This window comes from Oncorhynchus gorbuscha, linkage group LG02 (genome assembly GCF_021184085.1).
Source record: "Oncorhynchus gorbuscha isolate QuinsamMale2020 ecotype Even-year linkage group LG02, OgorEven_v1.0, whole genome shotgun sequence".
Classification (NCBI taxonomy): domain Eukaryota; kingdom Metazoa; phylum Chordata; class Actinopteri; order Salmoniformes; family Salmonidae; genus Oncorhynchus; species Oncorhynchus gorbuscha.
The window spans coordinates 98,145,199-98,164,386 of NC_060174.1; the positions used below are offsets into that span (position 1 = coordinate 98,145,199).

The following is a 19,188-nucleotide window of genomic DNA, read 5'->3' on the forward strand; positions in this document are numbered from 1 at the left end:
GAAATTAAACCATCAAGTGATTTTAAACAAATACATTACTGTCATTGAACAACCTCATGCCATGAACAACCTCATGCCATGAACAACCTCATGCCATGAACAACCTGCCATGAACAACCTGCCATGAACAACCTGCCATGAACAACCTCATACCATGAACAACCTCATGCCATGAACAACCTCATGCCATGAACAACCTCATGCCATGAACAACCTGCCATGAACAACCTGCCATGAACAACCTGCCATGAACAACCTGCCATGAACAACCTGCCATGAACAACCTCATGCCATGAACAACCTCATGCCATGAACAACCTGCCATGAACAACCTGCCATGAACAACCTGCCATGAACAACCTGCCATGAACAACCTCATGCCATGAACAACCTCATGCCATGAACAACCTCATGCCATGAACAACCTGCCATGAACAACCTGCCATGAACAACCTGCCATGAACAACCTGCCATGAACAACCTGCCATGAACAACCTCATGCCATGAACAACCTGCCATGAACAACCTGCCATGAACAACCTGCCATGAACAACCTGCCATGAACAACCTGCCATGAACAACCTGCCATGAACAACCTGCCATGAACAACCTGCCAGGAACAACCTGCCATGAACAACCTGCCATGAACAACCTCATGCCATGAACAACCTGCCATGAACAACGTCATGCCATGAACAACCTGCCATGAACAACCTGCCATGAACAACCTCATGCCATGAACAACCTCATGCCATGAACAACGTCATGCCATGAACAACCTCATGCCATGAACAACCTCATGCTATGAACAACCTCATACCATGAACAACCTCATGCCATGAACAACCTGCCATGAACAACCTCATGCCATGAACAACCTCATACCATGAACAACCTCATGCCATGAACAACCTGCCATGAACAACCTCATGCCATGAACAACCTCATGCCATGAACAACCTGCCATGAACAACCTGCCATGAACAACCTGCCATGAACAACCTCATGCCATGAACAACCTCATGCCATGAACAACCTGCCATGAACAACCTCATGCTATGAACAACCTGCCATGAACAACCTGCCATGAACAACCTGCCATGAACAACCTCATGCCATGAACAACCTCATGCCATGAACAACCTCATGCCATGAACAACCTCATGCCATGAACAACCTGCCATGAACAACCTGCCATGAACAACCTGCCATGAACAACCTCATGCCATGAACAACCTCATGCCATGAACAACCTGCCATGAACAACCTGCCATGAACAACCTGCCATGAACAACCTGCCATGAACAACCTCATGCCATGAACAACCTCATGCCATGAACAACCTCATGCCATGAACAACCTGCCATGAACAACCTGCCATGAACAACCTGCCATGAACAACCTCATGCCATGAACAACCTGCCATGAACAACCTGCCATGAACAACCTGCCATGAACAACCTGCCATGAACAACCTGCCATGAACAACCTGCCATGAACAACCTGCCATGAACAACCTGCCATGAACAACCTCATGCCATGAACAACCTGCCATGAACAACCTCATGCCATGAACAACCTGCCATGAACAACCTGCCATGAACAACCTCATGCCATGAACAACCTCATGCCATGAACAACGTCATGCCATGAACAACCTGCCATGAACAACCTCATACCATTAACAACCTCATGCTATGAACAACCTCATACCATGAACAACCTGCCATGAACAACCTGCCATGAACAACCTGCCATGAACAACCTGCCATGAACAACCTCATGCCATGAACAACCTCATGCCATGAACAAACTCATGCCATGAACAACCTCATACCATGAACAACCTCATGCCATGAACAACCTCATACCATGAACAACCTCATGCCATGAACAACCTCATGCCATGAACAACCTGCCATGAACAACCTCATGCCATGAACAACCTGCCATGAACAACCTGCCATGAACAACCTCATGCCATGAACAACCTGCCATGAACAACCTGCCATGAACAACCTCATGCCATGAACAACCTCATGCCATGAACAACCTCATGCCATGAACAACCTCATGCCATGAACAACCTGCCATGAACAACCTCATACCATGAACAACCTCATGCCATGAACAACCTGCCATGAACAACCTGCCATGAACAACCTGCCATGAACAACCTGCCATGAACAACCTGCCATGAACAACCTCATGCCATGAACAACCTCATGCCATGAACAACCTCATGCCATGAACAACCTCATACCATGAACAACCTCATGCCATGAACAACCTCATGCCATGAACAACCTGCCATGAACAACCTGCCATGAACAACCTCATGCCATGAACAACCTGCCATGAACAACCTCATGCCATGAACAACCTGCCATGAACAACCTCATACCATGAACAACCTGCCATGAACAACCTCATACCATGAACAACCTGCCATGAACAACCTCATACCATGAACAACCTGCCATGAACAACCTCATGCCATGAACAACCTCATGCCATGAACAACCTCATGCCATGAACAACCTCATGCCATGAACAACCTCATGCCATGAACAACCTCATGCCATGAACAACCTGCCATGAACAACCTCATGCCATGAACAACCTGCCATGAACAACCTCATGCCATGAACAACCTCATGCCATGAACAACCTCATGCCATGAACAACCTGCCATGAACAACCTCATACCATGAACAACCTGCCATGAACAACCTCATGCCATGAACAACCTCATGCCATGAACAACCTCATGCCATGAACAACCTGCCATGAACAACCTCATGCCATGAACAACCTGCCATGAACAACCTGCCATGAACAACCTCATGCCATGAACAACCTGCCATGAACAACCTCATGCCATGAACAACCTGCCATGAACAACCTCATGCCATGAACAACCTGCCATGAACAACCTCATGCCATGAACAACCTGCCATGAACAACCTCATGCCATGAACAACCTGCCATGAACAACCTGCCATGAACAACCTCATGCCATGAACAACCTGCCATGAACAACCTGCCATGAACAACCTGCAACCTCATGAACAACCTGCCATGAACAACCTCATGCCATGAACAACCTGCCATGAACAACCTCATGCCATGAACAACCTCATGCCATGAACAACCTCATGCCACAACCTCATGCCATGAACAACCTGCCATCATGAACAACCTGCCATGCCCTCATGCCATGAACAACCTGAAACAACCTCATGCCATGAACAACCTGCCATGAACAACCTCATGCCATGAACAACCTGCCATGAACAACCTCATGCCATGAACAACCTGCCATGAACAACCTCATGAAACAACCTGCCATGAACAACCTGCCATGAACAACCTGCCATGAACAACCTCATGCCATGAACAACCTCATGCCATGAACAACCTCATGCCATGAACAACCTCATGCCATGAACAACCTCATGCCATGAACAACCTGCCATGAACAACCTGCCATGAACAACCTGCCATGAACAACCTGCCATGAACAACCTCATGCCATGAACAACCTCATGCCATGAACAACCTGCCATGAACAACCTGCCATGAACAATCTGCCTTGAACAACCTGCCATGAACAACCTCATTCCATGAACAACCTCATGCCATGAACAACCTCATGCCATGAACAACCTGCCATGAACAACCTGCCATGAACAACCTGCCATGAACAACCTGCCATGAACAACCTCATGCCATGAACAACCTGCCATGAACAACCTGCCATGAACAACCTGCCATGAACAACCTGCCATGAACAACCTGCCATGAACAACCTGCCATGAACAACCTCATGCCATGAACAACCTGCCATGAACAACCTCATGCCATGAACAACCTGCCATGAACAACCTGCCATGAACAACCTCATGCCATGAACAACCTCATGCCATGAACAACGTCATGCCATGAACAACCTGCCATGAACAACCTCATACCATTAACAACCTCATGCTATGAACAACCTCATACCATGAACAACCTGCCATGAACAACCTGCCATGAACAACCTGCCATGAACAACCTGCCATGAACAACCTCATGCCATGAACAACCTCATGCCATGAACAAACTCATGCCATGAACAACCTCATACCATGAACAACCTCATGCCATGAACAACCTCATACCATGAACAACCTCATGCCATGAACAACCTCATGCCATGAACAACCTGCCATGAACAACCTCATGCCATGAACAACCTGCCATGAACAACCTGCCATGAACAACCTCATGCCATGAACAACCTGCCATGAACAACCTGCCATGAACAACCTCATGCCATGAACAACCTCATGAAACAACCTCATGCCATGAACAACCTCATGTCATGAACAACCTGCCATGAACAACCTCATACCATGAACAACCTCATGCCATGAACAACCTGCCATGAACAACCTGCCATGAACAACCTGCCATGAACAACCTGCCATGAACAACCTGCCATGAACAACCTCATGCCATGAACAACCTCATGCCATGAACAACCTCATGCCATGAACAACCTCATACCATGAACAACCTCATGCCATGAACAACCTCATGCCATGAACAACCTGCCATGAACAACCTGCCATGAACAACCTCATGCCATGAACAACCTGCCATGAACAACCTCATGCCATGAACAACCTGCCATGAACAACCTCATACCATGAACAACCTGCCATGAACAACCTCATACCATGAACAACCTGCCATGAACAACCTCATACCATGAACAACCTGCCATGAACAACCTCATGCCATGAACAACCTCATGCCATGAACAACCTCATGCCATGAACAACCTCATGCCATGAACAACCTCATGCCATGAACAACCTCATGCCATGAACAACCTGCCATGAACAACCTCATGCCATGAACAACCTGCCATGAACAACCTCATGCCATGAACAACCTCATGCCATGAACAACCTCATGCCATGAACAACCTGCCATGAACAACCTCATGCCATGAACAACCTGCCATGAACAACCTGCCATGAACAACCTGCCATGAACAACCTGCCATGAACAACCTCATACCATGAACAACCTGCCATGAACAACCTCATGCCATGAACAACCTCATGCCATGAACAACCTCATGCCATGAACAACCTGCCATGAACAACCTCATGCCATGAACAACCTGCCATGAACAACCTGCCATGAACAACCTCATGCCATGAACAACCTGCCATGAACAACCTCATGCCATGAACAACCTCATGCCATGAACAACCTGCCATGAACAACCTCATGCCATGAACAACCTGCCATGAACAACCTCATGCCATGAACAACCTGCCATGAACAACCTGCCATGAACAACCTCATGCCATGAACAACCTCATGCCATGAACAACCTGCCATGAACAACCTCATGCCATGAACAACCTGCCATGAACAACCTCATACCATGAACAACCTCATGCCATGAACAACCTCATGCCATGAACAACCTCATGCCATGAACAACCTGCCATGAACAACCTCATGCCATGAACAACCTGCCATGAACAACCTCATGCCATGAACAACCTGCCATGAACAACCTCATGCCATGAACAACCTGCCATGAACAACCTCATGCCATGAACAACCTGCCATGAACAACCTCATGCCATGAACATAGACATCACCAGATGCTGAGTTTCTTCCCTGGTGATGCTCTGCCAGGCCTTTTCTGCAGCTGTCTTCAGTTCCTGCTTTTTCTAGGGGCGTTTTTCCTTCAGTTTTGCCTTCAACAAGGGAAGTGCATGCTCAATTGGATTCAGATCAGGTGATTGACTTGGTCAATGCAGAACATTCCACTTCTTTGCCTTAAAGTCTTGGGTTGCTTTCCCAGTATGCTTCTGGTCATTGTCCATCTGCACTGTGAAGCTCCGTCCAATGAGTTTTGAAGCATTTGGCTGAATCTGAGCAAGTAATATAGCCCTAAACACTTCAGAATTCATTCTGCTGCTTTTGTCAGCAGTCACATCACAATAAATACAAGGGGACCAGTTCCATTGGCAGCCATACTGTACATTCCCACGCCATAACACCACCTCCACCATGCTTCACAGATGAGGTGGTATGCTTCGGATCATGAGCAGTTCCTTCCTTTCTCCATAACTCTTCTCTTGCCATCATTCTGGTACAAGTTGATCTTTGTCTCATCTGTTTTTGAAGCTTACCAATAGTTTACATCTTGTGGTAAACCGTGTGTATTTACTCTGGTGAAGTCTTCTCTTGATGGTTGACTTTGACACAGATACACCTCCCTCTTGGAGGGCATTCTTGATCTGTTGTGAAGGGGTTTTTCTTCACCAGCGAAAGAATCTTCTGTCGTCCACCAGTTTTTTCCCATGCTCTTCCGGGCCTATGGGTGTTCCTGAGCTCACCAGTGCGTTCTTTCTTTTTAAGAATGTACCAAATAGTTGATTTGGCCACACCTAATGTTTTTGCTATTTCTCTGATGGGTTTGTTTAGATTTTTCAGCCTATTGATGTCTTGCTTCACTGGCAGTGACAGCTCTTTGGACTTCATATTGAGGGTTAACAGTAACAGATTCCAAATGCAAATGACACACTTGAAATAAACTCTAGACCTTTTATCTGCTTACTTGTAAATGAACTAATGAGTGAATAACACACACCTGAACATGGAACAGCTGAGCAGCCAATTGTCCAATTACTTTTGGTCCCTTAAAGTGAGGTACGTTAAAGGGAGTACCACATATAAATCGTGCTGCAATTCCTACACCGTTCACCTGATTTGGATGTTAATACCCTCAAATTAAAGCGGAACGTCTGAACTTTCAGCTCATATTCATTATTTAATTTCAATTTCAATATGCTGTGGTAGACAGCTAAAATAATAATAACTTGGTCAATGTCCAAATATTTATGGACCTGACTAGGGTTGCAAAGGGCTGGAAACTTTCTGGTAAGTTTCTTGAAATTTTCCATGGGAAGTTAAGCCCTGGACTTTGGGGGAATTTTGCTTAAATTCATGTAAAAAGTTAGCTTATAACTGTGAACCTTTTTTCGTGCGATATAAATCAGGCAATTCTAGGTCTTGTGGTATGTTTTGGTTAAAATATCCCCAATTCAATGGAATTCCAATCCTCTGCATGCACAGTGCATTCTTCCATCACACGTGCAGTGCCCTCTTCCATGTACAGCTGATTCTCAAGATCTTGCACATTGAGATGCTATTGAGCCCACACTACTAAACTGTCTGAGTCAAGGACTACATGCTTTCTGGTAAGCTTTGATTACAATACTGGGTGGGGTGAATATATTTTATATGACATACATGATTGTTTTGTTAACTAGTAAATAGGAGCCTACAGCAAAGTGTGTTTAAATCATTTGCTAACTTGTTAGTAATTTCTGCTAGTCAGTTTTTGCTACCATGTGGGTTTTCGGTTGCTTGAGCCTGCTAACTGAGGAGTGTTAATTCACCTGTTTCCATACATGTTTCATTTTAAGACATCTATTTTACAAAGGAGTTGTTTAATCTAACTGCTTAACTATTTATCTGTACATTGAATTATATTTGTTTGTTTTTTTACTCATTTAAAAATCTTTACAGGAAAATGCCAAGGGCACTATCTGATGTGTGGAGACGTTTCACTGCAGCTAATGTAGAAGGAAAAACGGTGTACATTTGCAAATAATGTACCAAATCATATGTGAAGAATGCAACAAAGATGCAGAATCATCTGGCCAAGTGCATAAAGTTCCCTCAGCGCTCACAACAAGCAACCTCTGACACCTATTAGAGGTGAAAATTATGAATCTGACACCTTATCGATTGCAACAGCTCATGGTCCTCCTGGAATCAGAAGTTTTTTTTACTCAATAGAGGAACGTAGTCAGAGAAATTCTGATGAATGTCTTGCTCAAGCTGTGTATGCAACTCTGATGCTCACAGGCAATGTGTATTGGAAGAGATTTCTGAATGTTCTTTGCCCAGCATACACCCCTCCAACCAGACAGGCTTTATCTACTCATTTGCTGGATGCAGAGTTCACCAGAGTTCAGGTGAAGGTCAAGAAAATCATAGAGAAAGCAGACTGTATTGCAATCATCTCTGATGGGTGGTCGAATGTTCGTGGGCAAGAAATAATTAACTACATTATCTCCACCCCTCAACCAGTATTCTACAAGAGCACAGACACAAGGGACAACAGACACACCGGTCTCTACATTGCAGATGAGCTGAAGGCAGTCATAAATGACCTTGGACAGAAGGTATTTGCACTGGTGACAGACAATGCTGCGAACATGAAGGCTGCTTGGTCTAAAGTGGAGGAGTCCTACCCTCACATCACACCCATTGGCTGTGCTGCTTATGCATTGAATCTGCTCCTCAAGGACATCATGGCACTGAAAACAATGGATACACTACAAGAGAGCCAAGGAAATGGGTAGGTATGTGAAGGGCCATCAAGTTATAGCAGCAATCTACCTCACAAAGCAAAGTGAGAAGAATAAGAGCACCACATTGAAGCTGCCCAGCAACACCCTTTGGGGTGGTGTTGTCATCATGTTTGACAGTCTCCTAGAGGGGAAAGAGTCTCTCCAAGAAATGGCCATATCACAGTCTGCCGATATGGACAGCCCCATCAAGAGGATCCTCCTGGATGATGTATTTTGGGAGAGAGTGGTAAGCAGCCTGAAACTCCTGAAACCTATAGCAGTAGCCATTGCACGGATTGAGAGAGACAATGCCACCCTGTCTGATGTTCAGACTCTGCTTGCAGATGTAGATAAGAAATCCATACTGCCCTACCCACTTCACTGTTGCTCCATGCAGAAGACACTGCATTTCTGAAATACATCAAAAAGCATGAAGACTTCTGCCTGAAGACCATACACGCCGCAGCGTACATGTTGGACCCCAAATATGCTGACAAGAGCATCCTGTCTGGTGAAGCGCATCAACAAGGCCTATGGTGTCATCACTACCGTGTCTCGCCACCTTGGCCTGGATGAGGACAAGGTTCTTGGCAGTCTGGTGAAGTACAGTCCCAAGCAAGAACTTTGGGATGGAGATGCAATATGGCAGTCGTGCCAACATATCTCATCAGCCACCTGGTGGAAGGGACTTTGTGGATCTGGGACTCTTTCCCCTGTTGCGTCATCATCCTCCAAATCCCACTAACATCTGCCGCCTCAGAGCACAACTGGTCCTTGTTTGGGAACACACACACCAAAGCACGCAACAGGCTGACCAATACGAGGGTTGAAAGATTGGTGGCCATCAGGGCAAATTTGAGGCTTCTTGAGCCTGACAACCAGCCATCCTCAACAAGTTTGGAAAGTGACAGTGAAGATGAGGCCTCAGTCTAATGTTCAAGAAGTGAACAATGAGGAGATCCAGGGAGAAGAGATGGAAGCCTGAGAAGAAGACAACCAAAGCTTTAGTTTCCAGACTATCATTTTACAGATGTATGTAGAAAATGTTTTTAGGTGATGCGATGGATCATTGGGGATCATTAAATATTCTAATTGTATTTGTTGTTCAGTGAATCATCCCATGTGAAGAGTCAACTCATTTAATTAAAATTCAATTTGTAACTAAATAGTTTTTTTTTACATTTCTATTGGAAGGATTTAATATGTTGCAATTATGTCTTCTTATGATAAAGTAAATGTTCATGTTTCTGTCTCCATATGATATGGTCAATATATCCAATGCAAAAAAACATCTACATTTAAATGGTAATAATATTAATGTGCATATATTTCTGTTAATTCCCATATATTCCCGTTAATTCCCACGGAAAGTTTCCACCTCTGAATATTCCCCAAAATGTGTAATCCTTGACCTGACTAAACATAGCATTTTGGAATGAATCTCTTCCAAAGATGACTATGGATGGAATCAACTCAACTGCCATAGTGATAGGCAATTAGGCAGTGGTGATTTACTGCTGCCTTTGTACACACTTCTTATTCTGAAAACAGGATGCATATACCTGTGAGTGGGGTCTAGCTAGTAATATTAGGTTCCGCAGTAGTAAAAAACATTCTCTGATCCCCGCACATTGACTCTGTACCGGTACCCCCCCGAATATAGCCTCGTTACTGTTATTTTATTGTTGCTATTTAATTATTTGTTTATTTCTTTTAAACTTTTTTATTTCTTAACAGTTATTTTTCTTAACTGTAATTGTTGGTTAAGGGCTTGTCAGTAAGCATTTCACAGTAAGGTCTACCTGTTTTATTCAGCATGTGACAAATACCATTAGACTTGATTTGACCTTGTATAATAACGCACCGCGGGTTTAATAGAATCAAGCCTGTTTTTTTCCCTCCGCAGGAGTACACCATCGACATATTTTTTGCCCAGACGTGGTATGACCGGAGGTTAAAGTTCAACAGTACCATGAAGGTCTTGCGTCTCAACAGCAACATGGTGGGCAAGATCTGGATCCCTGACACCTTCTTCCGCAACTCCAAGAAGGCCGACGCCCACTGGATCACCACACCCAATCGTATGCTCCGGATCTGGAACGATGGACGGATACTCTACACACTGCGGTGAGATGTTGTCCAATGAAGAAGTACCACTGGGAGACTCTGACACAAATGAGGAAACAGACAGTTTCCAGTTGACTGTATTTGACAGGCGGTAGTTGATTGAGCTTGACTGATTGCGCTTCAGACCACATTAATCATCCTAATTTGGTGCCTCTGGTTAAGAAGGAAGAGTAGATTCAGCCTGGCTAGCTAGCTAACTCTCCCTCACACTGTCTAATGAGAAGATGAACTTTGGTGGACTGGACTCCTCAACCCAGCAGTGATTGATGTTCTCCCAGAATGCAACCACAGTTCATTAATTCATTAGGGAACTCCAACCTCACCAATGACTAATTATAATTTAAAAAATGTTTTTTAATTTTTTATTTAACCTTTATTTAAGAACAAATTCTTATTTACAATGACGGCCTAGGAACAGTGGGTTAATTACCTTGTTCAGGGTCAGAACGACAGATTTGTACCTTTTCAGCTCAGGGATTCAATCTAGCAACCTTTTGGTTACTGGCCCAACACTCTTAAGTCCAACGAACAATAGAAATCAGACATGATAGTTTCAGAACAGAATATGTTAGATGCTTTGTTGACAACCCGACCAGCACAGCAGATACAAACTGTGTTTTTCTGTTTGTAGGTTGACTATTGATGCCGAGTGCCAGCTTAAACTGAACAACTTCCCAATGGATGAGCACTCCTGTCCGCTGGAGTTTTCCAGCTGTAAGTCTTGCCATGGGCTCTTTACTACCCCACCACCACTCTCTCTTGTCTCTCTCGCTCACACACTCTCTCTCTCCATGGCCTCCACATGCCACTTTCTCTCTCTCTCCATGGCCTCCACATGACTACTTCCAACAGCAGTGGCAGCCAAGAACAAGCACTATACCATGAAGACAGCAGCACAGTGCACAACATGCTGCTGTGTTTTTAGCGCTTTTCTATTGTGAGAGAAAGCAGTAATAGAGGGGAGAAGCAGTACAATGAAAGAGGGAGTATAACATTAACCTCCAAACCTACAGTAACCAGGCAGGGGTGGTGAGAGAGACCAGTACAGTAACCAGACAGGGTTGGTGAGAGAGACCAGTACAGTAAACAGTCAGACATGGTTGGTGAGAGAGACCAGTACAGTAACCAGACGGACATGGTTGGTGAGAGAGACCAGTACAGTAACCAGGCAGACAGGGTTGGTGAGAGAGACCAGTACAGTAACCAGACAGGGTTAGTGAGAGAGACCAGTACAGTAACCAGACAGGGTTGGTGAGAGAGACCAGTACAGTAACCAGACAGACAGGGTCTGTTACAGGATTGCTGTTGCAGGATATCTGTTGTAGGATATATGCTATAGGATATCTGTTACAGGATATCTGTTACAGGATATCTGTTGCAGTATATCTGTTATAGGATATATGCTATAGGATATCTGTTACAGGATATCTGTTACAGGATATCTTGCAGGATATCTGATGAGGGATATCTGTTACCGGATATAGATTACAGGATATCTGTTACAGGATATCTGTTGCAGGATATCTGTTACAGGATATCTGTTGCAGGATATCTGTTACAGGATATCTGTTGCAGGATATCTGTTATAGGATATCTGCTATAGGATATCTGTTACCGGATATCTGTTACAGGATATATGTTGCAGGATATCTGTTATAGGATATCTGTTACCTGATATCTATTACAGGATATATGTTGCAGGATATCTGTTATAGGATATCTGTTACCTGATATCTATTACAGGATATATGTTATAGGATATCTGTTATAGGATATCTGTTACCTGATATCTATTACAGGATATATGTTATAGGATATCTGTTATAGGATATCTGCTATAGGATATCTGTTACCGGATATCTGTTACAGGATATATGTTGCAGGATATCTGTTATAGGATATCTGTGGCAGGATATCTGTTACCTGATATCTATTACAGGATATCTGTTACAGGATATATGTTACCTGATATCTATTACAGGATATATGTTACAGGATATCTGTGGCAGGATATCTGTTACAGGATATCTGTTACAGGATATATGTTATAGGATATCTGTTACCTGATATCTATTACAGGATATCTGTGGCAGGATATCTGTGGGCAATTCAACTAAAAAGCCCATTACAGCTTGCACTTGGGAAAGCTAATGTGCATTAAACCACCCCATTTAGTATGATGTAGGCCTGTACATGGTAGTGTTCTTCTCTGGACTTGACTGAAGGTCAGTCGTTATCAGACTATTAGTGTCCAGTCACTATTTAGGATTGCTCCTTACAATGTCCCTGAATATTGGTTATGTCTACATTAAAGTCACCCTAAACCTAATTACCATTGGAGTGGAAAATATGTACATAGCATTACACATCACCTGTTTAACACATTTTATTATTGGATGGATTCAGTCATAGACCACCACAGGTAGTAATTTCCCGAGCTAACTGTCTCTCCACCCTCCCTCTGTCCAGATGGCTACCCCAGAGAGGAGATAGTGTACAAGTGGAAGAGAAGCTCCGTGGAGGTGGGAGACATCCGCTCCTGGAGGCTCTACCAGTTCTCCTTCGTTGGCCTGAGGAATACCAGCGAGATTGTCAGGACTGTGTCAGGTAAGTCTTTCTTTTTCTTTCTCTTTCTCTTTTTTCCTTTTTCTTTCCCTCACTCTTTCTTTTTCTTTCCCTCACTCTTTCTTTTTCTTTCCTCACTCTTTCCCTGTTTCTCTGTCTTTGTCTCTCTCTCTCTCTCTCTGAGCTTCCCTATTCTGAATGTGGTTTACTCAAGGCGCCTCCCTCTTTTCAATAACTCCCCTTCTGCTTTCTGGCACTTGCAGCATGCACACACCCTGGTGAATTAAAAGACTATGTGCCTAATACATAACATAGGAAAACATATGCATTATGCATGCACACATTTTTGGTTGGATTCCAAAGCAGGAAATGAATTTGTCTCCTGAGGAAAATGGCTTTGCAGTAAGAGCTAGTACTAGAGGCTGGTTTGAGGCTGTTTGGAGTTGAATGTTTCTAATGTGTGGTGGTGTGTCAGGAGCCTTGTATGGAAATGCATGAATTTGTTGGGAAGTCACTGTGATATTCTCTGGCCTACAGCCTGACAGAGAGCTTTATCTTTGGCCTATACACACTATATGGTCATTAAAACATCTGGGTTTGCAAGGTACATGGCTGAAGTCTTCTCTAGGGGAAAATAATGTATGTAAAACTAAAGGCCAACCTATAAATCACAGTGTTTAATCAGTCAAGAAGATATACCGCCATTTAAGCAGTTATTTCCCCTAACTGGCAGTTACAGAAGAAGTGCTAACCAGAGGAAACATTATCAGTTCCCATTGTCATAAATGTGGCAAGTCTTTTGGCTTCTGGAGGGAAATTAAGAAATATCTTAAAAAGATACTACATTTATTTAGGCAATTCGCTTAAATGGATATTGATCGAACAGAATGGATCTTTGTTGGCTACATTCCATCAGTGTAAGACAATCACCCTGGCCTAAAGAAACAGAAATGATTCTAGCAGATATGCTTTAGTAGAGCAATTATGTCTGGTATTTTCTTCACGTTACAGTCTCACTATATTTTGAAGGCGATGTTGTTGTCTTGAAAGGTACATCTGTTTAGTAATCAATTTAACTGCGAAGGGAACATAATGTACTATGCATGTATTATTACAAATCCTTTTGATCATTGCTTTGATGACTAGGTTACAGATGGTAGACATGATGGTAACAGTTAACATTACAGGTATGATGACTAGGTTACAGATGGCAGACATGATGGTTACAGTTAACATTACAGGTATGATGACTAGGTTACAGATGGCAGACATGATGGTTACAGTTAACATTACAGGTATGATGACTAGGTTACAGATGGCAGACATGATGGTTACAGTTAACATTACAGGTATGATGACTAGGTTACAGATGGCAGACATGATGGTTACAGTTAACATTACAGGTATGATGACTAGGTTACAGATGGCAGACATGATGGTTACAGTTAACATTACAGGTATGATGGTTAGGTTACAGATGGCAGACATGATGGTTACAGTTAACATTACAGGTATGATGACTAGGTTACAGATGGCAGACATGATGGTTACAGTTAACATTACAGGTATGATGACTAGGTTACAGATGGCAGACATGATGGTTACAGTTAACATTACAGGTATGATGACTAGATTACAGATGGCAGACATGATGGTTACAGTTAACATTACAGGTATGATGACTAGGTTACAGATGGTAGACCTGATGGTTACAGTTAACATTACAGGTATGATGACTAGGTTACAGATGGCAGACATGATGGTTACAGTTAACATTACAGGTATGATGACTAGGTTACAGATGGTAGACATGATGGTTACAGTTAGCATTACATGTATGATGACTAGGTTACAGATGGCAGACATGATGGTTACAGTTAACATTACAGGTATGATGACTAGGTTACAGATGGCAGACATGATGGTTACAGTTAGCATTACAGGTATGATGACTAGGTTACAGATGGCAGACATGATGGTTACAGTTAACATTACAGGTATGATGACTAGGTTACAGATGGTACACATGATGGTTACAGTTAACATTACAGGTATGATGACTAGGTTACAGATGGTAGACATGATGGCTACAGTTAACATTACAGGTATGATGACTAGGTTACAGATGGTAGACATGATGGTTACAGGTAACATTACAGGTATGATGACTAGGTTACAGATGGTAGACATCATGGTTACAGTTAACATTACAGGTATGATGGTTAGGTTACAGATGGCAGACATGATGGTTACAGTTAACATTACAGGTATGATGGTTAGGTTACAGATGGCAGACATGATGGTTACAGTTAACATTACAGGTATGATGACTAGGTTACAGATGGTAGACCTGATGGTTACAGTTAACATTACAGGTATGATGACTAGGTTACAGATGGCAGACATGATGGTTACAGTTAACATTACAGGTATGATGGTTAGGTTACAGATGGCAGACATGATGGTTACAGTTAACATTACAGGTATGATGGTTAGGTTACAGATGGCAGACATGGTTACAGTTAACATCACAGGTATGATGGTTAGGTTACAGATGGCAGACATGATGGTTACAGTTAACTTTACATGTATGATGACTAGGTTACAGATGGTAGACATGATAGTTACAGGTAACATTACAGGTATGATGACTAGGTTACAGATGGTAGACATCATGGTTACAGTTAACATTACAGGTATGATGGTTAGGTTACAGATGGCAGACATGATGGTTACAGTTAACATTACAGGTATGATGGTTAGGTTACAGATGGCAGACATGATGGTTACAGTTAACATTACAGGTATGATGACTAGGTTACAGATGGTAGACCTGATGGTTACAGTTAACATTACAGGTATGATGACTAGGTTACAGATGGCAGACATGATGGTTACAGTTAACATTACAGGTATGATGACTAGGTTACAGATGGCAGACATGATGGTTACAGTTAGCATTACAGGTATGATGACTAGGTTACAGATGGTACACATGATGGTTACAGTTAACATTACAGGTATGATGACTAGGTTACAGATGGTAGACATGATGGCTACAGTTAACATTACAGGTATGATGACTAGGTTACAGATGGTAGACATGATGGTTACAGGTAACATTACAGGTATGATGACTAGGTTACAGATGGTAGACATCATGGTTACAGTTAACATTACAGGTATGATGGTTAGGTTACAGATGGTAGACATGATGGTTACAGTTAACATTACAGGTATGATGACTAGGTTACAGATGGCAGACATGATGGTTACAGTTAACATCACAGGTATGATGGTTAGGTTACAGATGGCAGACATGATGGTTACAGTTAACATTACAGGTATGATGGTTAGGTTACAGATGGCAGACATGATGGTTACAGTTAACATTACAGGTATGATGGTTAGGTTACAGATGGCAGACATGGTTACAGTTAACATCACAGGTATGATGGTTAGGTTACAGATGGCAGACATGATGGTTACAGTTAACTTTACATGTATGATGACTAGGTTACAGATGGTAGACATGATAGTTACAGGTAACATTACAGGTATGATGACTAGGTTACAGATGGTAGACATCATGGTTACAGTTAACATTACAGGTATGATGGTTAGGTTACAGATGGCAGACATGATGGTTACAGTTAACATTACAGGTATGATGGTTAGGTTACAGATGGCAGACATGATGGTTACAGTTAACATTACAGGTATGATGACTAGGTTACAGATGGTAGACCTGATGGTTACAGTTAACATTACAGGTATGATGACTAGGTTACAGATGGCAGACATGATGGTTACAGTTAACATTACAGGTATGATGACTAGGTTACAGATGGCAGACATGATGGTTACAGTTAGCATTACAGGTATGATGACTAGGTTACAGATGGTAGACATGATGGTTACAGTTAACATTACAGGTATGATGGTTAGGTTACAGATGGTAGACATGATGGTTACAGTTAACATTACAGGTATGATGACTAGGTTACATATGGTTGACATGATGGTTACAGTTAACATTACAGGTATGATGACTAGGTTACAGATGGCAGACATGATGGTTACAGTTAACATTACAGGTATGATGACTAGGTTACAGATGGCAGACATGATGGTTACAGTTAACATTACAGGTATGATGACTAGGTTACAGATGGTAGACATGATGGTTACAGTTAACATTACAGGTATGATGGTTAGGTTACAGATGGTAGACATGATGGTTACAGTTAACATTACAGGTATGATGGTTAGGTTACAGATGGCAGACATGATGGTTACAGTTAACATTACAGGTATGATGACTAGGTTACAGATGGCAGACATGATGGTTACAGTTAGCATTACAGGTATGATGACTAGGTTACAGATGGTAGACATGATGGTTACAGTTAACATTACAGGTATGATGGTTAGGTTACAGATGGTAGACATGATGGTTACAGTTAACATTACAGGTATGATGACTAGGTTACAGATGGTAGACATGATGGTTACAGTTAACATTACAGGTATGATGACTAGGTTACAGATGGTAGACATGATGGTTACAGTTAACATTACAGGTATGATGACTAGGTTACAGATGGTAGACATGATGGTTACAGTTAACATTACAGGTATGATGGTTAGGTTACAGATGGTAGACATGATGGTTACAGTTAACATTACAGGTATGATGGTTAGGTTACAGATGGCAGACATGATGGTTACAGTTAACATTACAGGTATGATGACTAGGTTACAGATGGCAGACATGATGGTTACAGTTAGCATTACAGGTATGATGACTAGGTTACAGATGGTAGACATGATGGTTACAGTTAACATTACAGGTATGATGGTTAGGTTACAGATGGTAGACATGATGGTTACAGTTAACATTACAGGTATGATGACTAGGTTACAGATGGTAGACATGATGGTTACAGTTAACATTACAGGTATGATGACTAGGTTACAGATGGTAGACATGATGGTTACAGTTAACATTACAGGTATGATGACTAGGTTACAGATGGCAGACATGATGGTTACAGTTAACATTACAGGTATGATGGTTAGGTTACAGATGGCAGACATGATGGTTACAGTTAACATTACAGGTATGATGGTTAGGTTACAGAGAGCATAGTCTTTAAAAACCTCCATGTAATGATCTGAACTAATAATGTGGAAGATGTACATACATTCTCGGATGACAACGGAACCAACTCCTTTCAGCATATAGCCCTGATCAAGGGGTTATGTTTGAGTTACTATTTTAAGTAGTCTATTTATCATGTAAACTATTGCATTTGTAGATAGTGAAATGTAAGCTGACCTGTTGAAAGTGTAAAGCTGTGTATGGAGAAGATAAACTGAATGGAGCCACACAATCTGTGTCCTTCTGACCAGATGAATCCTGGCACACTTCATCCTCATAGCTATTTCATCAAACTTGAACTTCTCCTCCTGGAACCCAATCAGAGACAGAATTAAATGGTCTGTTTATTTTAGGAGGCAGTTTACAAAGCAGCACTCTATCTGTCTGCCGTGAGCGGCTGCTCCGACAGCTGTTGTCTTTCATAGTCACACAGTAGCATCTGATCCCAGGGATACCACCAGCTCTGAAGTCAGTCAGTGAAACAGGGAAAATACAACACAAGGTCTTGGAATAACACTCACTGTTTATACAACTGAGAGGGAATTACATTGATTGGAGATAGTAGACTACAGTTAGATTCCTTTACCTTGCAATAGATGCAGGACTAAATGGCGTTCTTTCTGTTCCTTTGGCTCAAAGATTAGATAAACAAACAGCTGTTCTGTTACAGGACAAGGGAAAGTGGAGCCGTGATTGTAATGGTGCAGTCCATTGTGGGGCCTCGGTTTAACATTCTGAAACACCATCTGGTGAAAATGTATTCCGAGGGGCGGAGGAGGGATCATGCCATTGCCCTCTGTATTTTAACTACAGTTTCATCCATGCTGATATGGAAAATGTTGACTACTTGCCCTCAGAGCACATAGCTTGAGTTATATTTCAAATTTGGCC

At 42.5% G+C, this 19,188-nt stretch overlaps 1 protein-coding gene across 4 annotated transcripts in view; it reads left to right on the forward strand.

The window, feature by feature from the left end:
* The window catches only part of LOC124013996 (gamma-aminobutyric acid receptor subunit gamma-2), a 105,687-nt gene that overhangs the window by 20,354 nt on the left and 66,145 nt on the right, over positions 1-19,188 (forward strand). For all 4 annotated transcript variants that reach the window (XM_046328627.1, XM_046328634.1, XM_046328642.1 and 1 more), the window contains exons 4-6: positions 10,348-10,568; positions 11,200-11,282; positions 13,038-13,175. In XM_046328627.1, coding sequence (XP_046184583.1) covers positions 10,348-10,568; positions 11,200-11,282; positions 13,038-13,175 — 442 coding nt within the window. The remainder of the gene's footprint in view (positions 1-10,347; positions 10,569-11,199; positions 11,283-13,037; positions 13,176-19,188) is intronic.